General features: G+C 42.4%; 1 protein-coding gene across 2 annotated transcripts in view; it reads left to right on the plus strand.

The window, feature by feature from the left end:
* Csmd1 (CUB and Sushi multiple domains 1) overlaps positions 1-19,296 on the plus strand; it is a 1,398,492-nt gene that overhangs the window by 1,289,509 nt on the left and 89,687 nt on the right. For both annotated transcript variants that reach the window (XM_057752269.1, XM_057752268.1), the window contains exons 42-47: positions 580-768; positions 7,278-7,455; positions 9,311-9,456; positions 10,114-10,194; positions 11,092-11,205; positions 16,569-16,757. In XM_057752269.1, the coding sequence (XP_057608252.1) occupies positions 580-768; positions 7,278-7,455; positions 9,311-9,456; positions 10,114-10,194; positions 11,092-11,205; positions 16,569-16,757 (897 nt within the window). The remainder of the gene's footprint in view (positions 1-579; positions 769-7,277; positions 7,456-9,310; positions 9,457-10,113; positions 10,195-11,091; positions 11,206-16,568; positions 16,758-19,296) is intronic.

Below are 19,296 nucleotides of genomic sequence, written 5' to 3' on the forward strand. Positions count from 1 at the left end.
TTTAATGATAAAGCGCAACAAATAGTTATTATAGCAATTGTGCAAAGAGTAATTGCTAGCTTCGTGATTCTACAGTTCTATATTTTAGAAACATAAAATAAAATGAAGGGGGACTTTGTATATTATTTGTACCAAATGATGAAGTTAAACAAAGCAGAGCGTAGTGAGCATCTGGTAACACAGAGAATGATGGGTTATCTCCCTTATATTCAAAGAGAAGCACCACATCCTTGTTCACTCAGTATTCCGGACCGGCCTTTTTATCATTGCTTCTCTGGCTTTCTAGCTTGGTTTATGCCTGCCACTTCTTGTCAAGGTAGTAAACCCTGTCAGATTTCTTTGTGTGTGTGTGTGCTGTGATTCTATGGATGCATCCACTAGGTGCTTACTAAGTGCATGTGGTTATAATTCTCTACCTATTATCTCTTGACTCACTCAGGATGGTACCTGAAACTTGGAAGAAACACAGTTTTTAGATATTTATATCCTCAGGATCCAGCTGCCCTTGGCTTCCTCCTCTATAGTCCTTTGGTGCCCGACAGGTGCTGGGAACTTGATGTTGCCTGTTTGTCATTTCAGCTTATGAGTTACAGAACTGCCCGGACCCACCTGCGTTCCAGAATGGATTCATGATCAACTCAGATTACAGTGTGGGCCAGTCGATCTCCTTCGAGTGCTACCCAGGCTACATCTTGCTGGGCCACCCTGTGCTCACCTGCCAGCATGGCACTGACAGAAACTGGAACTACCCTTTCCCGCGATGTGACGGTAGGCTCGTCATCTCCCTTGGGGACAGCTGAGCTTCTTGTAGGGAACACAGTACAGGAGCTAGTCTGTGAATATGCATTAGCTCGGTCAGCAGAGGATTCCCTTTCTCATTGACACTTCTAATAATAGACTAAGAAATACTTAGTATAAATACATACATTAAATACATAGTAGGAAGTTTCGAGAATGTACAGTCTTTATGCTTAAGGAAGCTGTAAAGATAACAAAGTATTGGATGCAAAGACTGAAAACTCAACTTCAGATCACAGGAACCTGCCAATCATCACAGACCTGACAAAGAAAATGGGAGGCAGTGGGGCTCCTTAACCTTTCCAGTGTCTACAGGGAACAGGGATGACAAAGATTCTAATCCTGGGAAGTCTTTCTTATTATTAGTTACATGTCTTGTTGCTATGATGGATTTCCTGACAGGAGCAACCTAAAGAAGGAAGGGTTTATTGTGCCTCAGTTTGAAGGTATCCTCCATCACGCTGAGGAAGTCATGGGGGCAGGAAGAAGAGGCAGCTGCTCACAAAGCATCTAGATGGGCACAGAGAGAGGGATGCTGGCACTCAGTTGGCTTCCTCTTTCTCATTCAGTCCAGGATCCTAGCCCGCAGAATGGTAGTGCCAACATTTGGGGTAGACCTTTACCTATTCACCTCATCTAGAAAACCCCTCCCAGATGTGCCCAGAGGGCTATTTCCATGGTGACATTAAATCTCATCTAGTTGACAGTGAAGATTATCACACTATTGTTTGTTCAGCTTTTATAGTCACTTCGCATCTGTATTGCAGAAAATAGTTCATTGTCGTAGGGGACCTTGAATGGTTCACAGTATTTTCTGCTCAGAGACAGAACACTCTAGATAGAGGACACAGTATTAGCCAAAGCACACAGAAGGAATTTTTCCAGAAAACTGAAGTCCAACTGGGTGGGTTGTTGCTGGAGTTGCTAGAGTTAGTGCCTGGGCCCTGGGAGCTCTAAGGAGCTAGGCTTAGCTGTCCCTTCTCAATAGGTCAACTAAAGAAACAAGTAATTGTAAAAATTTTATCTTCACTGCAGTCACATTGGGATGAGAAATAAAGGAATAGCAGCCTCCAACTTCCAAGTCCAATCTTGAGGTCCTGACAGGAGACCGAGTTTTAAACAGAAGGCAAGAGGTATAGACAATTAGGAGCCCTTGCCACGGTGTGGTCCTGACCCCCACTGGCCCCCCATTGTCTCACCCAGCCCCTTGTGAAAGGGAGTCTTACAAGTTATCAGAACTGTGAGGAGCTAGCTATTGCTGGGCTTCAGACTTTCCCCCTCCCAGCCTGAGATGCCTGGGGAAGCGTCAGTTTCTTGCCTCCACATTATTCCAGTAGTCTGAGAGCCAATGGGAGGGGCACAACCCTGTCTTCAGAGTACCTCCATCAGCCAGGATGGTGACTCGGGCCCCTAGGATGCTGAGCACTGAGCAGCGGGAGAGTTTGGTCCAGGTGCACACATACATACAGTGTTGCCTCAGAGCAGAAATGACACTGCCTCGCTTCACCGTGGCTTCCTGACTTTACGAATGACTTAGGCATTTCTGCCATGTCAGGCGGAAACAAACTGATGAGGCCTGGCATCTATGAGGAGGTGTCTGCAACAGAGAGCTCACTGCCAAGCCTGGACCCTGCATTACATATGCAGCCACTCTGAATGAATAATAAGAAATCTCCAACTCTGTGGACCTTTGAAATGTTAAGCATCCCTATCTCCTGAGGAAGGGAAGGTACCTAGCTGTGAATTTTTACTGAAGCAATGGGGGGAAAGTATGTGGTATGCTTTTAAAACTCATCTCACCTGTATCTTTCGTTCTGATAATCTTAAGAACTCTTAGCTGTATTTAAAAATTCAAACACTTATTCAATTGTGTATAAAATAGTATTTTTAATGTTTCTGGGTTTTTTGCTTCTCACTAAGATGTGTTAAATAATATTTATGTCTACTTTTTGTTTGAAAACTCTTACTTAGTGGTGAGGGTGCAGCAGAAGCTGAGCATAAGAAGGCCAGCAATAGCACCTCCTCAGATTAACAGCTGTCAATTTCTTTGGAATTATGAGGATTTAAATCTTCTCTGATTTCTGGTTTTAACTTGAATACTTTTACTTCATATGTAGGGGACCAATTCATTGATTTTTGCATTAATATTAAAGGGAAATTAAATATTCTATATTTTATTTGATTATTTTTAAGCTTGGTTCTCTAATGTGGGGAACACCGCGGAGTAGAATCAGCGGTGTGCGTTGTTTGGTGTAATTTAAATGTGATGCCATCTTCTGTGGCATTCTCTATTTAACTCTTGTGGATCTGTGTACAGCTGAGTGTTTATGCATGTGTGTGCATGTGCATGTGAAGAAATACGTATGGAGGTTAGAGGAAAGAGTCGGTTATCTTTGCCGCTCTCAACTTTAATCTTTCTAACTTTGATTTTGAGACAAGGTCTCTCTCTGGGCCCAGGCTGGTCACTGAGCTTTAGGAATGTCTCTGTCTCTCCTGTGGGGTATAGAGACCACCACACAAGGCTCTCCCAAGAATGCTGGGGAGTCTGAGTTTATCAGTGCAGTCGATGACAGGAAAAAGATGTTGAAATTATCTTATGTGACTCCCCGGAATTAATGCAAGATAACATACTGACTGCCTGCCTACTTTGGGAAAATCATCCGATTCCAGTGCCAAGCCTTCCTGATGTTGCTATGGCAGAGTCATGACTGACAGATGTCTACTTGGGCACCTCACAGCTTTATTGCCCTACGTCCCCTGGCTTGTCCTTCTGATCCAGGCTGGCTATGCACAACTCATTCAGAGAGACCACTACATGCACTTGAACTGTCTCCCAAAAAGAGGCCTAGCTCTCTGGCCAAACCTTCACTGAACAAGGATGTTCCGCACATTTCCACCTTCTGGCTAAGATCAGGTGCAGCATTATGTACTCATTCCTAGCAATAATGTCGTGAGTTTTAAAATATACTGAAATGTACCCACCATACAAAATTATATCATAATGCAACTACTGAATTCAATTAGAAGGACAATAAAGGGCTTTCTAAGAAGCTTTCAATATAGGTTTAATATCCTCTCTGTGTTGGATTAAATTTTTAATAATTAGCATACAGTTTTAACGCAAAAGCCACTTTCCCTGTGATATGTTCAAGCTAAAACTAGAGTCCTTGTTTCTTAAGGCTCTCAGACTGTCACACTGTCATTCAGTCTCTCTGCAAGGCTGCAGGGTTGCCCTGCACAGAAAACAGAGCATTCTGCAAGCCACCCCTCTCCCAGCATGCCCTTGGTAATCCTCAGATTCCATTCCCTTCAGCCAGGCTCCACATCTGGTCGGGGCAGGAACATTCTCTTTGTTTGTGCAAGGCATGGCAGGCACTTTGAGCTCTGTCCTCAGAGGTCCAATTATGTGAGGCTCAGAAAACTTCAAGAAAAATATAGGGATTTGGAGCAACTCCTGTGTATCTGCATTAAAAAATTGTCCAGTTCAGAGAGTCCTAATGAATAATGCTACATGTTAATACAGTCACATTCACCAATATGTTGAATCAATTCATATTAATATGCTGAAAGTATTTATAGGTTAAGTTGTGTAAGAATCTGCCAAATAAAATTAGTGTATTTTTAGTTTATCTGAGTAAACTGTGATCTAAAATGTACCTACTTAAAGCAAACTTTATAAAAAATATGTCTTAATAAGAAACTGAAGGCATCTGTCCTGTTTCTGATTATTGTCTGTGGGTCTTTCCACACGTGTGGACATGTGCTACGGAAGTTGTCTGAGGACAACTTTGTGGAGTTGGTTCTCTCGATCCAGCTTTATCTGCCTTGGGGGAACTGAACTCAGGGTGTCAGGATTGCTTTAGTGCCTTCACCTGTTCAGCCATCGTGCTTGCTTTCTTCCCTACCTCTCTGCCTCCCTTGTGTCCTCGCCTGCCTTCCTTCCCCCCTTCCACCCTCCTTCTCTCTTTCTTTCTTTCTTTCTTTCTTTCTTTCTTTCTTTCTTTCTTTCTTTCTTTCTTTCTTTCCTTCCTTCCTTCCTTCCTTCCTTCCTTCCTTCCTTCCTTCCTTTCCTTCCTTCCTTCCTTCCTTCCTTCCTTCCTTCCTTTCTTTCTTTCTTTCTTTCTTTCTTTCTTTCTTTCTTTCTTTCTTTCTCACTCAATGTAATTCAGGTTGCCCTCAAACTCCATGTCTTCTCCTGCCTCTGCCTCTTCAATACTGGGATTGCAGGCACTCACACCACTCCAGCTTAAAATATGATTGCTTTGGGGGGTTGTTTATTTGTTTATGTGTGTGTTGTTTATACTGTAATTGCATAGAAATCAGTTTTTAAATGGTTACAGTTGTCATTATATGCTTTAAAATTACAATTTATTCAATTACATGTAACCTAATACTAAAGGTACATTTGTAGTTACAAATATAGTTAAAATTTGCCAGTATCTTAAAAATTATTTTATAATAATTATATCTTACTAATTACATTTTAGTGCTGTGCCTGCATATATCTATACCTATGCATACAGTGGTAAATGGCCCTACATATTGAGTGGTCATAGTATATTGTCAGGATCAAATAAGAAAGCAAAAGTATACAAAGGAAATTGGGTCATATGTGAACATGAAGTAACAGCCACAGACATGTAAAGTAAGCTGGTGTAGCCAGTCCCTGCAGTGTGTGTGGCAGTTGAGGGAGATTGTCAGGGACAGGGAGGGGTGCAGCTTCTACCTTCCATATCTAACAGAATGATAGGGAAGCTCCTGGGACCACATCATAGATGAGCCAACAAGAATCACTGAGAAGACTCTCAGGAGGCAATGGCAAGGTATTGGATTTGCAAGGAAAAGCCAAGTCTTCTTAGGCATCTGGACAGGAGAAAAGCACAGGCCATCCATGTAGACCAGAGCTCAGTACCAAAGTCTGGAGGGGGAGGGACCCCCATCCTCAGGGACAGTAAGTGGATGCTGCGGGCTGTGTGGTGTGAGGCCATTTATAAATTCCAGGTCTCAGCTGGCTCTCGCCCTCACTGACTGGTAGTCAAAATGTGGCTATGAAGGACATTTGCTCTGCTGTGTTTGAAATTATGGCTTGTCTGACTCCGAAACCCACTGGATCATTCCACCATCGTATCTGTAGAAAACTCTGCATGGCTCTCTCTCTTCTTCAGTTGGTTTATCCATGGCTTGAACTGCTTCAGTCTCTTTAATCTTTTATTGAAACCAGCATGGTACGTGGTGTCTCAGGACTTTGAGTCTGCCATCATCTTAAGATACCCCCCCATGTGTGTGTGCTGTGTCTTCAATGCACCTAAATTCTAAGATGTTTTTGTGACCCAAATTTGATAGTCATGGAAAATATGGAAAATTCTTAATGGTGACCAAATTTCTTGGCTTCCGTGTGACTTCAAAGTTGGTGTGTGTTTGTCACTGCTGCAATCATTTGAATGATTGGCTTTGGTCAACTTAGCACAAACCTAGACATATCTGGGAAAGACAGAATCTTAGTGGACAAAATGCCCACGTCAGATTAGTCTGTAGACAAGTCTACAGAAGTAGTGTTTTAATCAGTTGTTGATGTGGGAGGGCCTAGTTCACTGTGGGTGGTGCTATTCCTCAACAGGTATCCTGAATTCTATATAGAAACTAATTTGAGCAAGCCTTGGGAAGCAATCCCATAAACAGCATCCCTCTGTATTCAGCTTCAGTTCCTTCCTTGAGTTCCTGCCCTGGCTCTCCGTCATGGTGCACTGTAAACTGGATGCTCACACAAAACTCTTCCTCTCCAAGTTGCTTTTAGTCATAGTCTTGATCAAGGCCGCAGAGAGCAAGCACATGCATTTCAGACTCGTGTTATGCGGTCACCTCACTTTTCCAGAAGTGAAATAATTGCCATGGCAACAACAGCCATCAGTTTTAAGGACAGTTAAAATAGATCAGGGGATGCATCTCCACATAATCAAACACTGTTCGATTTGACCATGTTTTTATGAAGTGTACTTAAGAAAGTTTATCTTGCTTCCTCCAGTACAGATCTGCAAAGAATTGATAATGTCTTTGTTTTGAGGCAAATAGGCTTAACTGACACTCTTTTGGGGCCTTAAATAGGCTTGAGCAAAGTAACGAAAACAAAACCACTTAGCTCCCTATTTACGTCTGATTTCCACATAAGCCATTGCACTGGACAGCCCAATGGATTATCAGCTCAGCCACAGGCAATGACTGGCAGGATTTCTTTAATCGTGTGGGGATGACTATCCTGAGGGATTTTGAAGACTTGGAGAACATATTAAGTGAGACTGAGATAACTTGCAAGTATAATTATCCTGAAGTTTCCAAATTTTAGAGAAATAAGCTTGACAAAGAAGTAAGAGAAATATTTCAGTTATTTCATACAAAGGGTAATTTGGGCTTTAGACACCAGAATCATTGCCTGCTAGTGACAATCAACTATCTTAGTTTCTTGTCGATGTCTCCCTTTTCAGCTCCCTGTGGGTATAATGTGACATCACAGAACGGTACCATTTATTCCCCTGGGTTTCCGGATGAGTACCCAATTCTGAAGGACTGCCTATGGCTGATCACTGTCCCTGCAGGGCACGGAGTGTACATCAACTTCACCTTGCTGCAGACTGAAGCCGTAAATGATTACATTGCTGTCTGGTATGATTCCTCCCAGGGAATGGAAGTCCCTGCTGTGGGTAGGCTGTCCTGGATTAGTGCTTGCCTCGAATTTGTTGGATTACCTGTTTATACATGATCTGCCTGGGCAGATCTTCAAGATGGAATTCACCAACAAAAGCAAGCTATGCAGAGGAAATTTCAAGACATATATCTAATTTGCTATAAAATAGAAATAACCAGATTAACTATAGGGCAACGTTTATGATTAGTTTATTTCACATTTTGCTTTAAATAAATTATTGATAATTTTTCTTTGATAAAAGATTTTACTCTGAAACCTAGGCTAGCCTTGAATTCATCGAGGTCTTTTTGCCTTAGCCTCTGGAGTGTAGGTGTGTACCACCACACTTGCCTTAATCCACAGTTTGAAGGGATATATGTATGTGTATATGTATATATGTGTGTGTATGTGTGTGTTCATATATGTATGTATGTATGTATGTATGCATGCATACACAAATACATGTATATATTTAAAGCAAAGCTATAATGTGTTTTCCCTTAATGAATACATGAAAGAATACTAAAGAAGTGTTTCCTTATGGTATTGCCCACCCCAGATAGTACAGGCCTGGTTTCCTATGAGCCTTGAAGAGGAACTTGGGCCAGGATATGATGAACATGAATCTTCTAGGTAGGACCTGGAGAAATGACAAGCTACACCTTAGAGATCTAAGACACAATTTAAAGGGGAGGCTGAAATGAGTATTCTCCCTCATACTATGATGGGAGAGCCAGAAGGTACCCCTAGGTCACCAGGATGGTAGCACTGTCGAAAACACAAGTGACCTGCACATGTGCATGTGTGCTGTATGATATGTGATGTGTATAAATCTGTATGTGTATCTCTGCATGTGTGGACTGTCTGTGTGTGTCTATATGTGTGTTTGTGTACCATTGTGTTATATGTCCATGTTTGTGTGTATCTGGTTATAAATGAATACTTATTGTATGCATATATCTGTGTGTGTCTGCTTGTGTATTTATATGAATGTATAGTTCTCACATATGTATGTTATATGTATCTATATGTGAATGTATCACTGTTTTGTGTGTATATATGCATATATATAGTGTTTGTTTGTGAATGCCTGTGTCTGTTTGTCGAGAACCTATGTGTTTCTGCCTATGTGTGATATATGGGGAGAACATCCTGTGGCTGAATTGCTGCTCAAGGAGAAAGGGAAAATAGCCTGGACCAGAAGGAACAGATGCACCAGGGTCTTAACATTTAATGTAAATGTTAAGAAAGTGTAGGGAGACCACGTACAGGATTTAAACAGGACTGTCGCTGTGGACGATGCAGCTGCAGGGCCCAGGGGAAGCTACCTTATCAGGCTGCAATTTTGGTTTTGGAGGGAGGTTCTGAGAAGCTGAGCTAGAGACTGTGACAATGAGACGGAACTTTGCTGTTCAGTAAGGCAGTGGAGCATCATCCCCACCAACAGTAGGTCCGTGTAGATCCTGCTGCACAGACTCCCAGTCTTAACAACTCGCGTGGGTCCATTGCCCATAGTCAGAATGCAAAGGAAGGAGAAATGCACGGTGGTGAATCTCCTGAACACAGAGTGTCCTACTACTAAGGGCAGAGCCAGGGGAATATCTTATTGCATTTTTTAGTATTTTAATTTAGTTGTAAAACTATTTTATAAATATTAGACATAAGGAAGTGGCCACCATGTACACTTAAAATGTTGTTGTTGGTCACTGACAGTGGGCACTGGACTTTCCAGACCATCCCTGTCCTCTCTCCCTGACCATATTGGGGAGCTGGCTGCACGGTCTCAGCTATACCATTAAACTTCTTCCTCCAGTACCCTAATCTCTTTCCCAGGGATGGTCCTGACCAGAATTCACCTCAGCTCGGAGTCTTCAGTGGAAACACCGCCCTTGAGACAGCATACAGCTCCACCAACCAGGTCCTGCTCAAATTCCACAGTGATTTCTCCAATGGAGGCTTCTTTGTCCTCAATTTTCATGGTCAGTTAATTTCTGCTTCAGTGGCCAGGACATAGAGTCCCAGGCAAGCTCCTCACCATGCCCACATGCATTATGTCCAGCTGTCTCAGAGCCTGCTGGATTGTCCCACATGGATGCCAGTGTCCTGGAAACCTTTGGTGGTAGACAGAGAACCTCTCTTGTCAGTTCATTTCATCAGGTCATGTTGGTAGCTACTTGAGGTTCATTCGTTCCGACATAACTATAAATGAGACCATGTTGTAGGGACTAATTATGATGCTCTTGACTTTTGAGCAGGCCTGCATGTATCTGACTCTAAGGAAATGTCATAGAAACCATTATATAATGACCTATGGAGCAACACCAACCTCATGATGTCCCTGAGAGCAGTAGGGAGTGTTCACCAGCCCCTTGTCTCCCATGACCCTAAGACATTCTGAGACAAGAGGAGACAAGCTTACTAGCCTAGCCAGCTGTGATGGGATCACTTCCATGGTGACTTCCAAAAGCAGGAGAGTAGGTGTTATTCTAATGGATGTTTTCAAAGTGTGGGCTTCGGTGTTGTTAAGCATTTAACAGTCAAAGTGAGCCCTTGGAGAGAGCGAGCATATAGTCTTGTAACTTGATCATTCAGCAAAGGTAACCACCACTGTTATCTCTTTTACAAACCCATGGTAGCATTCCAGCTGAAGCGATGCCCGCCTCCCCCAGCAGTGCCACAGGCTGACCTGCTAACAGAAGATGAGGACTTTGACATAGGTAAGGCAATTATGCTTTCCTTGCTTCCACATCGCGGGATCTGACTTCTCAGAGTTCTTCTGATTGAGACTTGAGGCAAATTGGTTACCATAAGGGAAAATGGCCCAAAGCATTGTAGAGCCCTCCACAGAGACTGGACCAAATGACTTAGTTTATGTTTTGCTCTTGTCATTTGAAGGCTTTTGCTCTGTGGCATTTGCTACTAATATTCTTTTAAGTTTTCTGAGTCTGTCTTAGTCTGTAAATAATAGCCTCCACGTGAAAAGTCATTGTAGGATATACTTAATGATAATTATAATAAAATTTTCATTCAGAAACTTCTATTTAAATATGTTACGGCCACTTTGATTTCAGTCATGGTCTCGTCCATTCATCATCTGGTCCTCTTAGGAACCCAACCACATTCTCAGATTTAATTACAAATTTGTATTCCTGTGGTCACATCTTATTGCATAATGTTGGTGACATCACATTGTCCAATTCCTTCTCTTGTTATGATAGCTATGCTAACTGGAACCATGGTGTCTCCCTGGACAGGACCATGGGCAAGCCCTGTCGGGTTTGTTGAAGCCGTTCCCACATTCTGCTCCACAGCCTTGCTTAGGTCCCAAAAATCTATGGCGCTTTCATTTATCTAATGAGGCATTTGGAAAGTGGGACACATGGTAGTGTTGGTCAAGGAAGGAGACCACTATATATGGCCTCTTTTTAGTAATATTAAGTTTTGTAAACTAAAAGCTGAAATCTGGGCTTTTCAGCGACACACAGAAAGTGAAAGTAGACGCCCTTTCTGAAGTGATTTGCTGTGGACACAGTCCATTTAGTAGTCACAAATGAGTGGCACAGTCACATCTGTCAAACGTTCTGGGAATGGTGATCTCAGGTTGATTCTTTCAGGGGACTTCGTGAAGTACCAGTGCCACCCTGGGTACACGCTGTCTGGGAGTGACACGCTGACGTGCAAACTTAGTTCACAGCTCCAGTTCCAAGGCTCTCCGCCCACCTGTGAAGGTATGTCCGGTCCTGCTGCTTTGGTTGCTCTGATAGACTCTGGAGATGGGTTTGAATTTGACCCAGGTCTATGCTGAGTCAATTCCACAGTATAAACAAGTTGCCAACAGAAGTGTTAGATAACTCTTTGACTTTGAGTTCACTCTCAAAAATAAACCTAAGCCATACTTTCTGCAACCAGTGCATCATCGGAATGTTCAAATACAACAAGATTGAAATATTAAATATTAAATAAAGAATAAATATTAAAAAGCAACTGATATGTGTCCCTGATATTATAGCCTGTCTCCTCATCTCTGTAATCTGCCTCATGTTTTGCATCCATCTCAAGCACACTGAGCATCCTGGAATTTTCCCGTCAGTACTTCCTCTGGATTTAGGTGTCCGGTGTTTAACCCTTTGCATATAAAATGTATAAACAATGAAATATATCCACTTTAGGTTTTATATATGCCTCTAAAATAAACTGACTATACACTGGGACTTACACAATTCGCAATAAAAGAAAAGGGTTCTAGGCTGCACCTGTTGGTTCACTTAAGAAAAGTAATTTAGTAGGGACTGCTTTCAAGTGCAGTGAGAAGAAACAGCCTTAGAGAGTCCACGTAGGTCAGGCGTAGCATCTCGGTTCACTGCCAGTGTTTTCAATGTAATTTAATCAATCACAGTGAATTCGAATTTTGGGTCCCACATGGTGGAAGGAGAGCTTAGCTCTTAGCTTTGTCCATGTTAATGAGCTAGTACATGTACCTCTCTCTCTCCTTCCATCTTCTACCCCTCCCTCACTCTTTGTCTCTGGCACACATCTCAAAGCACACAAAGGAAAATACGTTTAAAATTTAGAAACATGCGTCTGTGGTCCTTTAATCCCAGTACCCAGGAGAAGTAGGCAGATCTCTGTGGGTTTAAGGCCAGCCTGGGTCTACATAAAGGAACTCTGTCTCAAAGGCAAAACAAAACAAAAAGAAACAGAACTGGGCAGTGTTCATTGAAGGGAACCCAAGTTTGGTTTGGGATGAGCTTCCTGTGGAGGCAGCAGCAGGAGGGCAATTAGGTGATTGCTGTATTCTTTCCACATGGCCACACACCAACCCCTGTAGGTTTCAGTGATCGAGTCCCCCATTTTCTTAGGGTCTTACAGTTTCCACAGTTCTCTCATCGTATATGCGTTTTGTTGTTATTATTTTTTGTTTTCTTAATATTTGTTTTATGAGAATTTCATACTTGACTACCATATTTACACCATTTCCAGTCATCCCTCCCCATTCCAACTCCTTCCCTCTCTCCCCAACTCCTTCTGTCCCTCCCCCAACTCCTTCTGTCCCTCCCCCAACTCCTTCTGTCCCTCCCCCAACTCCTTCTGTCCCTCCCCCAACTCCTTCTGTCCCTCTCCCGGCTCCTTCTGTCCCTCCCCCAGCTCCTTCTGTCCCTCCCCCAACTCCTTCTGTCCCTCCCCCAACTCCTTCTGTCCCTCCCCCAGCTCCTTCTGTCCCTCCCCCAACTCCTTCTGTCCCTCCCCCAGCTCCTTCTGTCCCTCCCGCAACTCCTTCCATCCCTCCCCCAGCTCCTTCTTACACTCATGACCTTCTCTATTATGTTCTTTTTTATTATTTAAATTTAATCATTTATTTAATTACTGTTCTTTCTGAGATGGTGTCTCATATGTAGTCCTGGGTACCTGAAAGTTGCTATTTGGGCCAGGCTGGCACCAAGTGCACTAGGACCTTCCTCTGCAGCCTATACACAGAGTACTGGGGTTAAAAGTGTGCACTCCCATGCCTGGCAGAAGTTAATATTTTTCATTTGTTGTTTTTCTTTTGTTTTTCTGAGGGTCTCTCTATGTCACCCTGGCTATCCTGGAACTTTTGTGTGCACCAGACTCCTAGAATGCACAGAGATCTGCCTTCCTCTGCCTCCAGAGCATTGGTGTTAAAGGTGTGCACCACCACACCCAGCTAAGGGGTTAACGATAATAAATCCTAGTTCAAGCTTTTAACTCTGAGTTATTTTTGCTGATGTCTTGCAAGTTGTGTTAAACAATGCTGTCTGTGTTTTAAGCTAGAAAGAAAGGAAGGAGAGACAGAGACAGAGAGGAAAGAGAGAGAGAGAGAGAGAGAGAGAGAGAAAGAAAGAAAGAGAAAGAAAGAAAGAAAGAAAGAAAGAAAGAAAGAAAGAAAGAAAGAAAGAAAGAAAGAAAAGAAAGAAACGAAAAGAAAAGAAAAAGTGCTTCTGAATATGCCATGTGCAGGTATCTCTGATGGCCCTTCCCTGTAAGCAGACATTTTCTCAAATGTCTTTTGAGGTACAAAGGGCTTTAACGGTATCATTGCTGATGGAGCAACGAGAAACTCAGCTTCAGGGGAGAGTTGGAACCTTGATGCTAGCTGAGTTGCTCCTGGCACCAGTTTATAGCAGCTCCCATGAAGGAGTAAATTCCCAGGAAAGAGCAGGGCAGACGGGAGAAAACAGAGACATTTGGGCCCGTTGAGAAATATATTCAAATGTGTGTCTTAGAATAATATTTGGGCCCGGGAATAATAGCGTTAAGTGTGGCAAGAAACTTGATAAAATGGCTTTACTTATATTTTCAGTTTGACTTATCTACTAAGCCAAAGAGAACATTTTAAGAATAGAAGGGGTAAGAATGAATCTGCTTAGGGCTGCTTCTGATTGGATAGCTGCTCTGTGCCCCAGCCCTGGAGGTGATGATGGCTTTCCAGGTGGCTTTCAGCTACTCACTGCAAAGTTTCTTAGTTCCAGATGGTCTGAAGTTCGGTGTCATTTAAAGCTCTAGCTACAGTGGTAGGATAGACAAGGTAGAAGCCAGACTGAATATTTCCCCCAGTGAAGCACAGAGAACGAACTCTGCTTGGTAGCACCTGCCTGTTGAGAAAAGGAGGGTGTGTAGCCAGGACATTTTCAGTTTCCATACTCCCTCTGCCCATATGGCGCCTTCTGTTTAAGAAAGACATTTACATCTGCCACATCTCACCTAACCCTGAGGGGTAGCTGTTACAACCCTCTATATTTAGCAGAAACAAAAAAAAGTGTTGGCTCTCATTGCAACATGGAATCAGGTCCATGAAATCCCTAGGACTGTAGTCTCAAGCCCGCACAGGTGTGCACAGACACAAAACCCAGTCTATGAACTGCATTCTATTTAAAAATATCAGCGTGTCCAACCTGCAGTGGGCAAAGTAGATTTTACAAAGTGATCCTGTTACTGAATGAATGGGTCTGCATCTTAGTGAGCACAAAGACAAAATGTTCAACAGAAGATAAAACAGTAGAGAGACTCATTGCCTATAGGAAGGGAGGGACAGAAGGAATATTTCCAAAGCAAAGATATCTCCCGAGGACAGAAGTATAGGGGGTTTTATTTTGGGAACCTATATGTATTTCTGTAGGAAAGCCTGTGGATTTGGGCACATTCCTGTGCATACTTAGCACAGACATACATTATAGAGCATGCACAGTTTGAGGTTATAGTCCAAGAAGAAAGATCAAAGGTGCATAACTGGGCAAGCACACAGCTTAGAGTCATAGAGCATGTGTTCAAATTAGGGAGAAGACACAGCTCTGCTAGGCATGCTGGGTGTCATGTTATAACAAGCAAGTTTTCTCTAAGTTGCACAGAAGAATAAACCAGTGCTCTCTCTCACTGGTCTGAGCCAGTTCTTTCTATTTTCCTCAGCCTCAGCTAAAACAAAAAGACAGGACTCAGATGATATGTCAGTGCAAGAGTTTCTTCTTTTTATTTGTTTCTTTTCTGTTGTTGTGAGAATTAAAAAAAAAAAAAAAAAGACCAAAAGCAACTGCAGGAAGAAAACTTATTTTGACTTATGTTTCCAGAGGATTAAGTGTCCATCTTGGCGGGGAAGCATGATCACAGGAATAGGAGGCTGAGAGATCACATCTTTGTGACAAACTCAAAGCTACAAAAGAAACCAAAGAAGCAGGGCATGACAGTATACTCTCAAATCCTATCCCCAGTGATCTACTCCCTCCAGCGCATTGTACCTCCTCAGCCTCCAGAAACAGCATGACCACTGTGGACCAAATGTTCACATGCCTGAACCCCTGGGAACATTTTTCATTGAAAGCACCTTTCACCTGCAAGGCTCCAGCCCCGTGTGATGGCTAACAATGTCACCACCATCACTGTGGAAAGTATGACATTTGACTGAGCTCCATCTGTGACTTCTGTTTGGAATTGTTCTCAGTGATATATATCACTGTAACTAGTTTATACTGTGACGTTTTAGGACTTAGACCTATAATACGTTTTAAAGGATTCTGTGATAAATTAATTGCTTATATTTTTGTCTATAAGTCCTCTGAGCTTTAAGGTACATTTCTTTTAGACTCTCCAACTGAACAGGTTACCTTCAGTGACAGTGCTTAGGAGTGTCACATCTTATAAGCTTTTCCCACCTGTGTTTAAGAAGTGTCTTTATTTTGAAATGTATGGATAGATAACACACAGTCAACTTATTAAAATGGGGAAAATCCACCAAATGAGATGCCTCTCTTTGAAAAATGCTCATTGTCTTCGGGAAGATCCGGTTACTGTTTGCTTAAACTATATGAGTAATTCTGGTGCATTGCTTTTCATGTGTTATGGCTGTTCAGGGTTCCTTAGTAGCTCTGTAAGAAAGCATTTCTGTAATATAAATTAATTCAACAATGAGAGATAGCACTAAAAAACTCTTCTGGTGATTTTTACATTAAAATTAATTAGCTTGGAAGTAATTGGATCAAAATATAAATATGAGAAGAAAAAGTGTCACCAAACTTGCAGTATCTTAAGTGTTTCAGTAAAAGAAATTTTACTTTAGAAACCGTGGGTCCTAAAAAAAAAAAAAGAAAAGAAAAAGAAACCGTGGGTCCTGCTAAAATTGTAGTAAACAGTTCAGTGTGGGTTTTGACAGTGTTTCTCTGATTCATTTCATGCCTAATTGGTCACATCCAAAAATTAGATTTTATTTATCTAAGTATAACACGGGCCAGAGTAGAAGTGGAATTTTTTAAATAAAGAACCACATTTTGTTATATTGCATTAAAGATGAACTATCTGTCTTTATGTTTATATTGAGATAGCTTGGGTTGCTGTGATGAAGTTCAGGAGGCTTCATGGGTGCTCCAAAGGCACAGTGGCCAGTGTTGTGTACACTCGGTGGAAAGCACACCCTGCACATCGTGACCCTACCTCTCTCCCAGGGGTCTTTGTCCTGTATTAAATGTAGTTAGAGCTCAACAAACTGCCTTCTCCTCTCATGGGATCTGGTGTAGAAAGGCACACTCCATCTCATCAGTGCTGGATTCATTGTATTAATGCGGACCTCTGTCTCTTTTCTCTTTAGCACAATGCCCAGCCAATGAAGTACGAACAGAATCTTCTGGGGTGATCCTCAGCCCGGGGTATCCAGGCAACTATTTTAACTCCCAGACATGCGCTTGGAGTATTAAAGTGGAGCCAGACTTTAACATTACTCTCTTTGTGGACACATTCCAAAGTGAAAAGCAATTTGATGCCCTCGAAGTGTTTGATGGTAAGCCTCTTCAATCTGCTTGTCTCAATGCCCTGAGCACCATTAATGAAAGCACCATCGTGATGTCTCGATGCCCTGAGCATCGTTAATGAAAGCACCATCGTGGTGTCTCAATGCCCTGAGCACCGTTAATGAAAGCACCATCGTGGTGTCTCGATGCCCAGATGGGTCAGGTTTGTCTAATCACATCTTCCCACAGCTATTGGTTCCCATAGCACCAACCAATCATGATAGAACTTGAGCGTTTTCAGGTATCAGGTGACCTTTAAATAATATTCTTGTGTTGTTTATGTTACAGTTTTCCTCCAGATAATTGTGTGTGCGCGCGTGTTCGTGTGGGTGTGTATGTGTGTGCGTGTGTGAGAGAGAGATGAGTTTGCAAGGTACTGTGGGGCAATTAAGAGTTCAAGAAGAGGTTTATTGTTCCAAATGCCTAGAAATACATGAAAAGAGTGGCTCACACAGGCACCGAGGTTGTAAAGAGAATTGTTTTATGTAGTGCAATCAAGTGAGTTTGACACCCAGTGATGCCGCTTTCAACACCAGTGTTGTAGTTTTATACAGCTCTCATGAGCACCTTAAGATAGTCATGTAGGTAACTGGATCATCAGCTGAGATAGAACCAAGGCCGGTGTTTCAGAAGCTTCATAATTTCCAAACAGAGTAGAGCTCAACCCAAGACCACAGGGCTTTCTCATACTCCCATGGATTTGCCATTGGGTTCAGAATAACCATAATCTATTCAGTGATAAAAATTACTTTAATTGATTCTGTATATTTCCCCGAGTCTCACTCATTTGGTGGATCATGGGAACTTAATCACTTGTGTGGATCAACCCACAGGAGTCAAGTTCTGCAGATGTCTGCATTGGAAATGAAACTCTCAGTGTTTTACCTAGAAACAGTAAGCAAACAAAACACATACAAAGGAAAACAATGCCGCGCAGGCGGTTGTCTCTGTGTGTGTGCACACACGTACAACTGTATATTGCTATTTGAATCATAAGTAAGTTCCGATATGGGACTGTGCATCTCCTCTGTTTTACTTGAATTGGAATATAGAGCATAATATTTTTATGCTTCTGAACTTCAGGAGCAAAATCCTTCTCAATAGTTTTTCACTAATTGCATGTAGTCTGGTATTGTCTCAATATGATCAGACTGTGACTAAGATCAAAAGCTAGAGAGTAGACCTGAAAGATGACAACGGTTTCTGCTGAGTTAACAGAGGCTCATGACCTGCGTTGCTCTGACTTCAAATATTTTTCTCTAAAGTGAAAGGTCAGAGTTTTGTATGGAGAACTGCTATAAGTGATAGCATTTTCTCTGCACTGCACACTGTGCCCATCTTACTTCAGCGACACGGGTGCTATTTTATACTTTGTGAGCTGAGCAGAAGTAGGCTGAGCATACCGGCTGTGAGCACTGTTTGCTCAGAGTGCATTATTCTCTGTGGTTCAAGTGTGGCTTTTCCACAATTGCTTAATCATCACAGAACTCAGAGAAGAATGGTGTCTGAATTACAGTCATGGTTGGCTGCTGAGCCCACAGCACTGGCTATCCGTATCGTGGGAAATGGACCTGCACGTCTCCTTTCTAGGCTATTTTTTACACATGCTAGGTAGAGGCATGCTTTCCAAGACAGGCCTAAGCACTATGATTTAGACAGAGAGCAGATGGAGAACAGTTAGGGGTTTGATGGGAGATTAGCAGCTCTTAGAGATACACTCTTGCATTCTGCCAGTAAAAATGACATTTAAAGCATGGCGAGCTCACGGTAATTAATTTCCCAGTGGCATTTTGTTTCAGAAGGTACATGATCTTGTTTAAGAGCCATGAGCAGATATGACACAGTTCATACCTCTGCCATCTTCCATATAAAGTGGGGTCATCCTTCTGTAGGGAGTAGGCAGGACACTTTGCAAACAGTCTTTGGAGATCATCTTTCATAACAAGAAGAGTCCTTTCTGGGGACCCTCCACACCTGTTTATACTTCTTCTTCCTCCTGGGCTCTTGCAATTGCTTTAACCAAGTCCCTATGACAGGGAATGCTTTCTCAGAACTGGAGAATGAGAGTCGAGGATCTAAGTGTGGTGAAGCTCGTGTTTCTGAACCTCCCCTTGGTGACAGATGTGTCTTCTTCCTGTGGTCATCATGTGGTCACTCTCTGTGTGTCTGTGTCCCAATCTTTTGTTCTTATAATGCACCACTCAGGCTGGAATCAGGGCCCATCGCTGCAAAAGCGTTTCAACTTAGCTCTCTCTATATAGAGCACATATCCATGGGCAGTCACTTTCTGAGTTATTAATGCACATTTGTTCAGAGTCCAACAGAGCTTTGCACAGTTTTATTTGGGTGAAAAGTCACTAGAAGTGGTTTGGGTGTAAGAGGAAGTGAAACTGTGAGTTGTCAATATTTTTCCATGAGTAGAAATTGTATGTGTGATTCAAAGGTGGGTGTCACTCGCCCTGATAATATTTAGATTACAAATAGCCACAGGAGGCTCATTCTCCAGTTCTCTCCCACATTTCCCAAGAG

The sequence above is a fragment of the Chionomys nivalis genome, chromosome 20, assembly GCF_950005125.1.
Source record: "Chionomys nivalis chromosome 20, mChiNiv1.1, whole genome shotgun sequence".
NCBI classification, from domain to species: Eukaryota; Metazoa; Chordata; class Mammalia; order Rodentia; family Cricetidae; genus Chionomys; species Chionomys nivalis.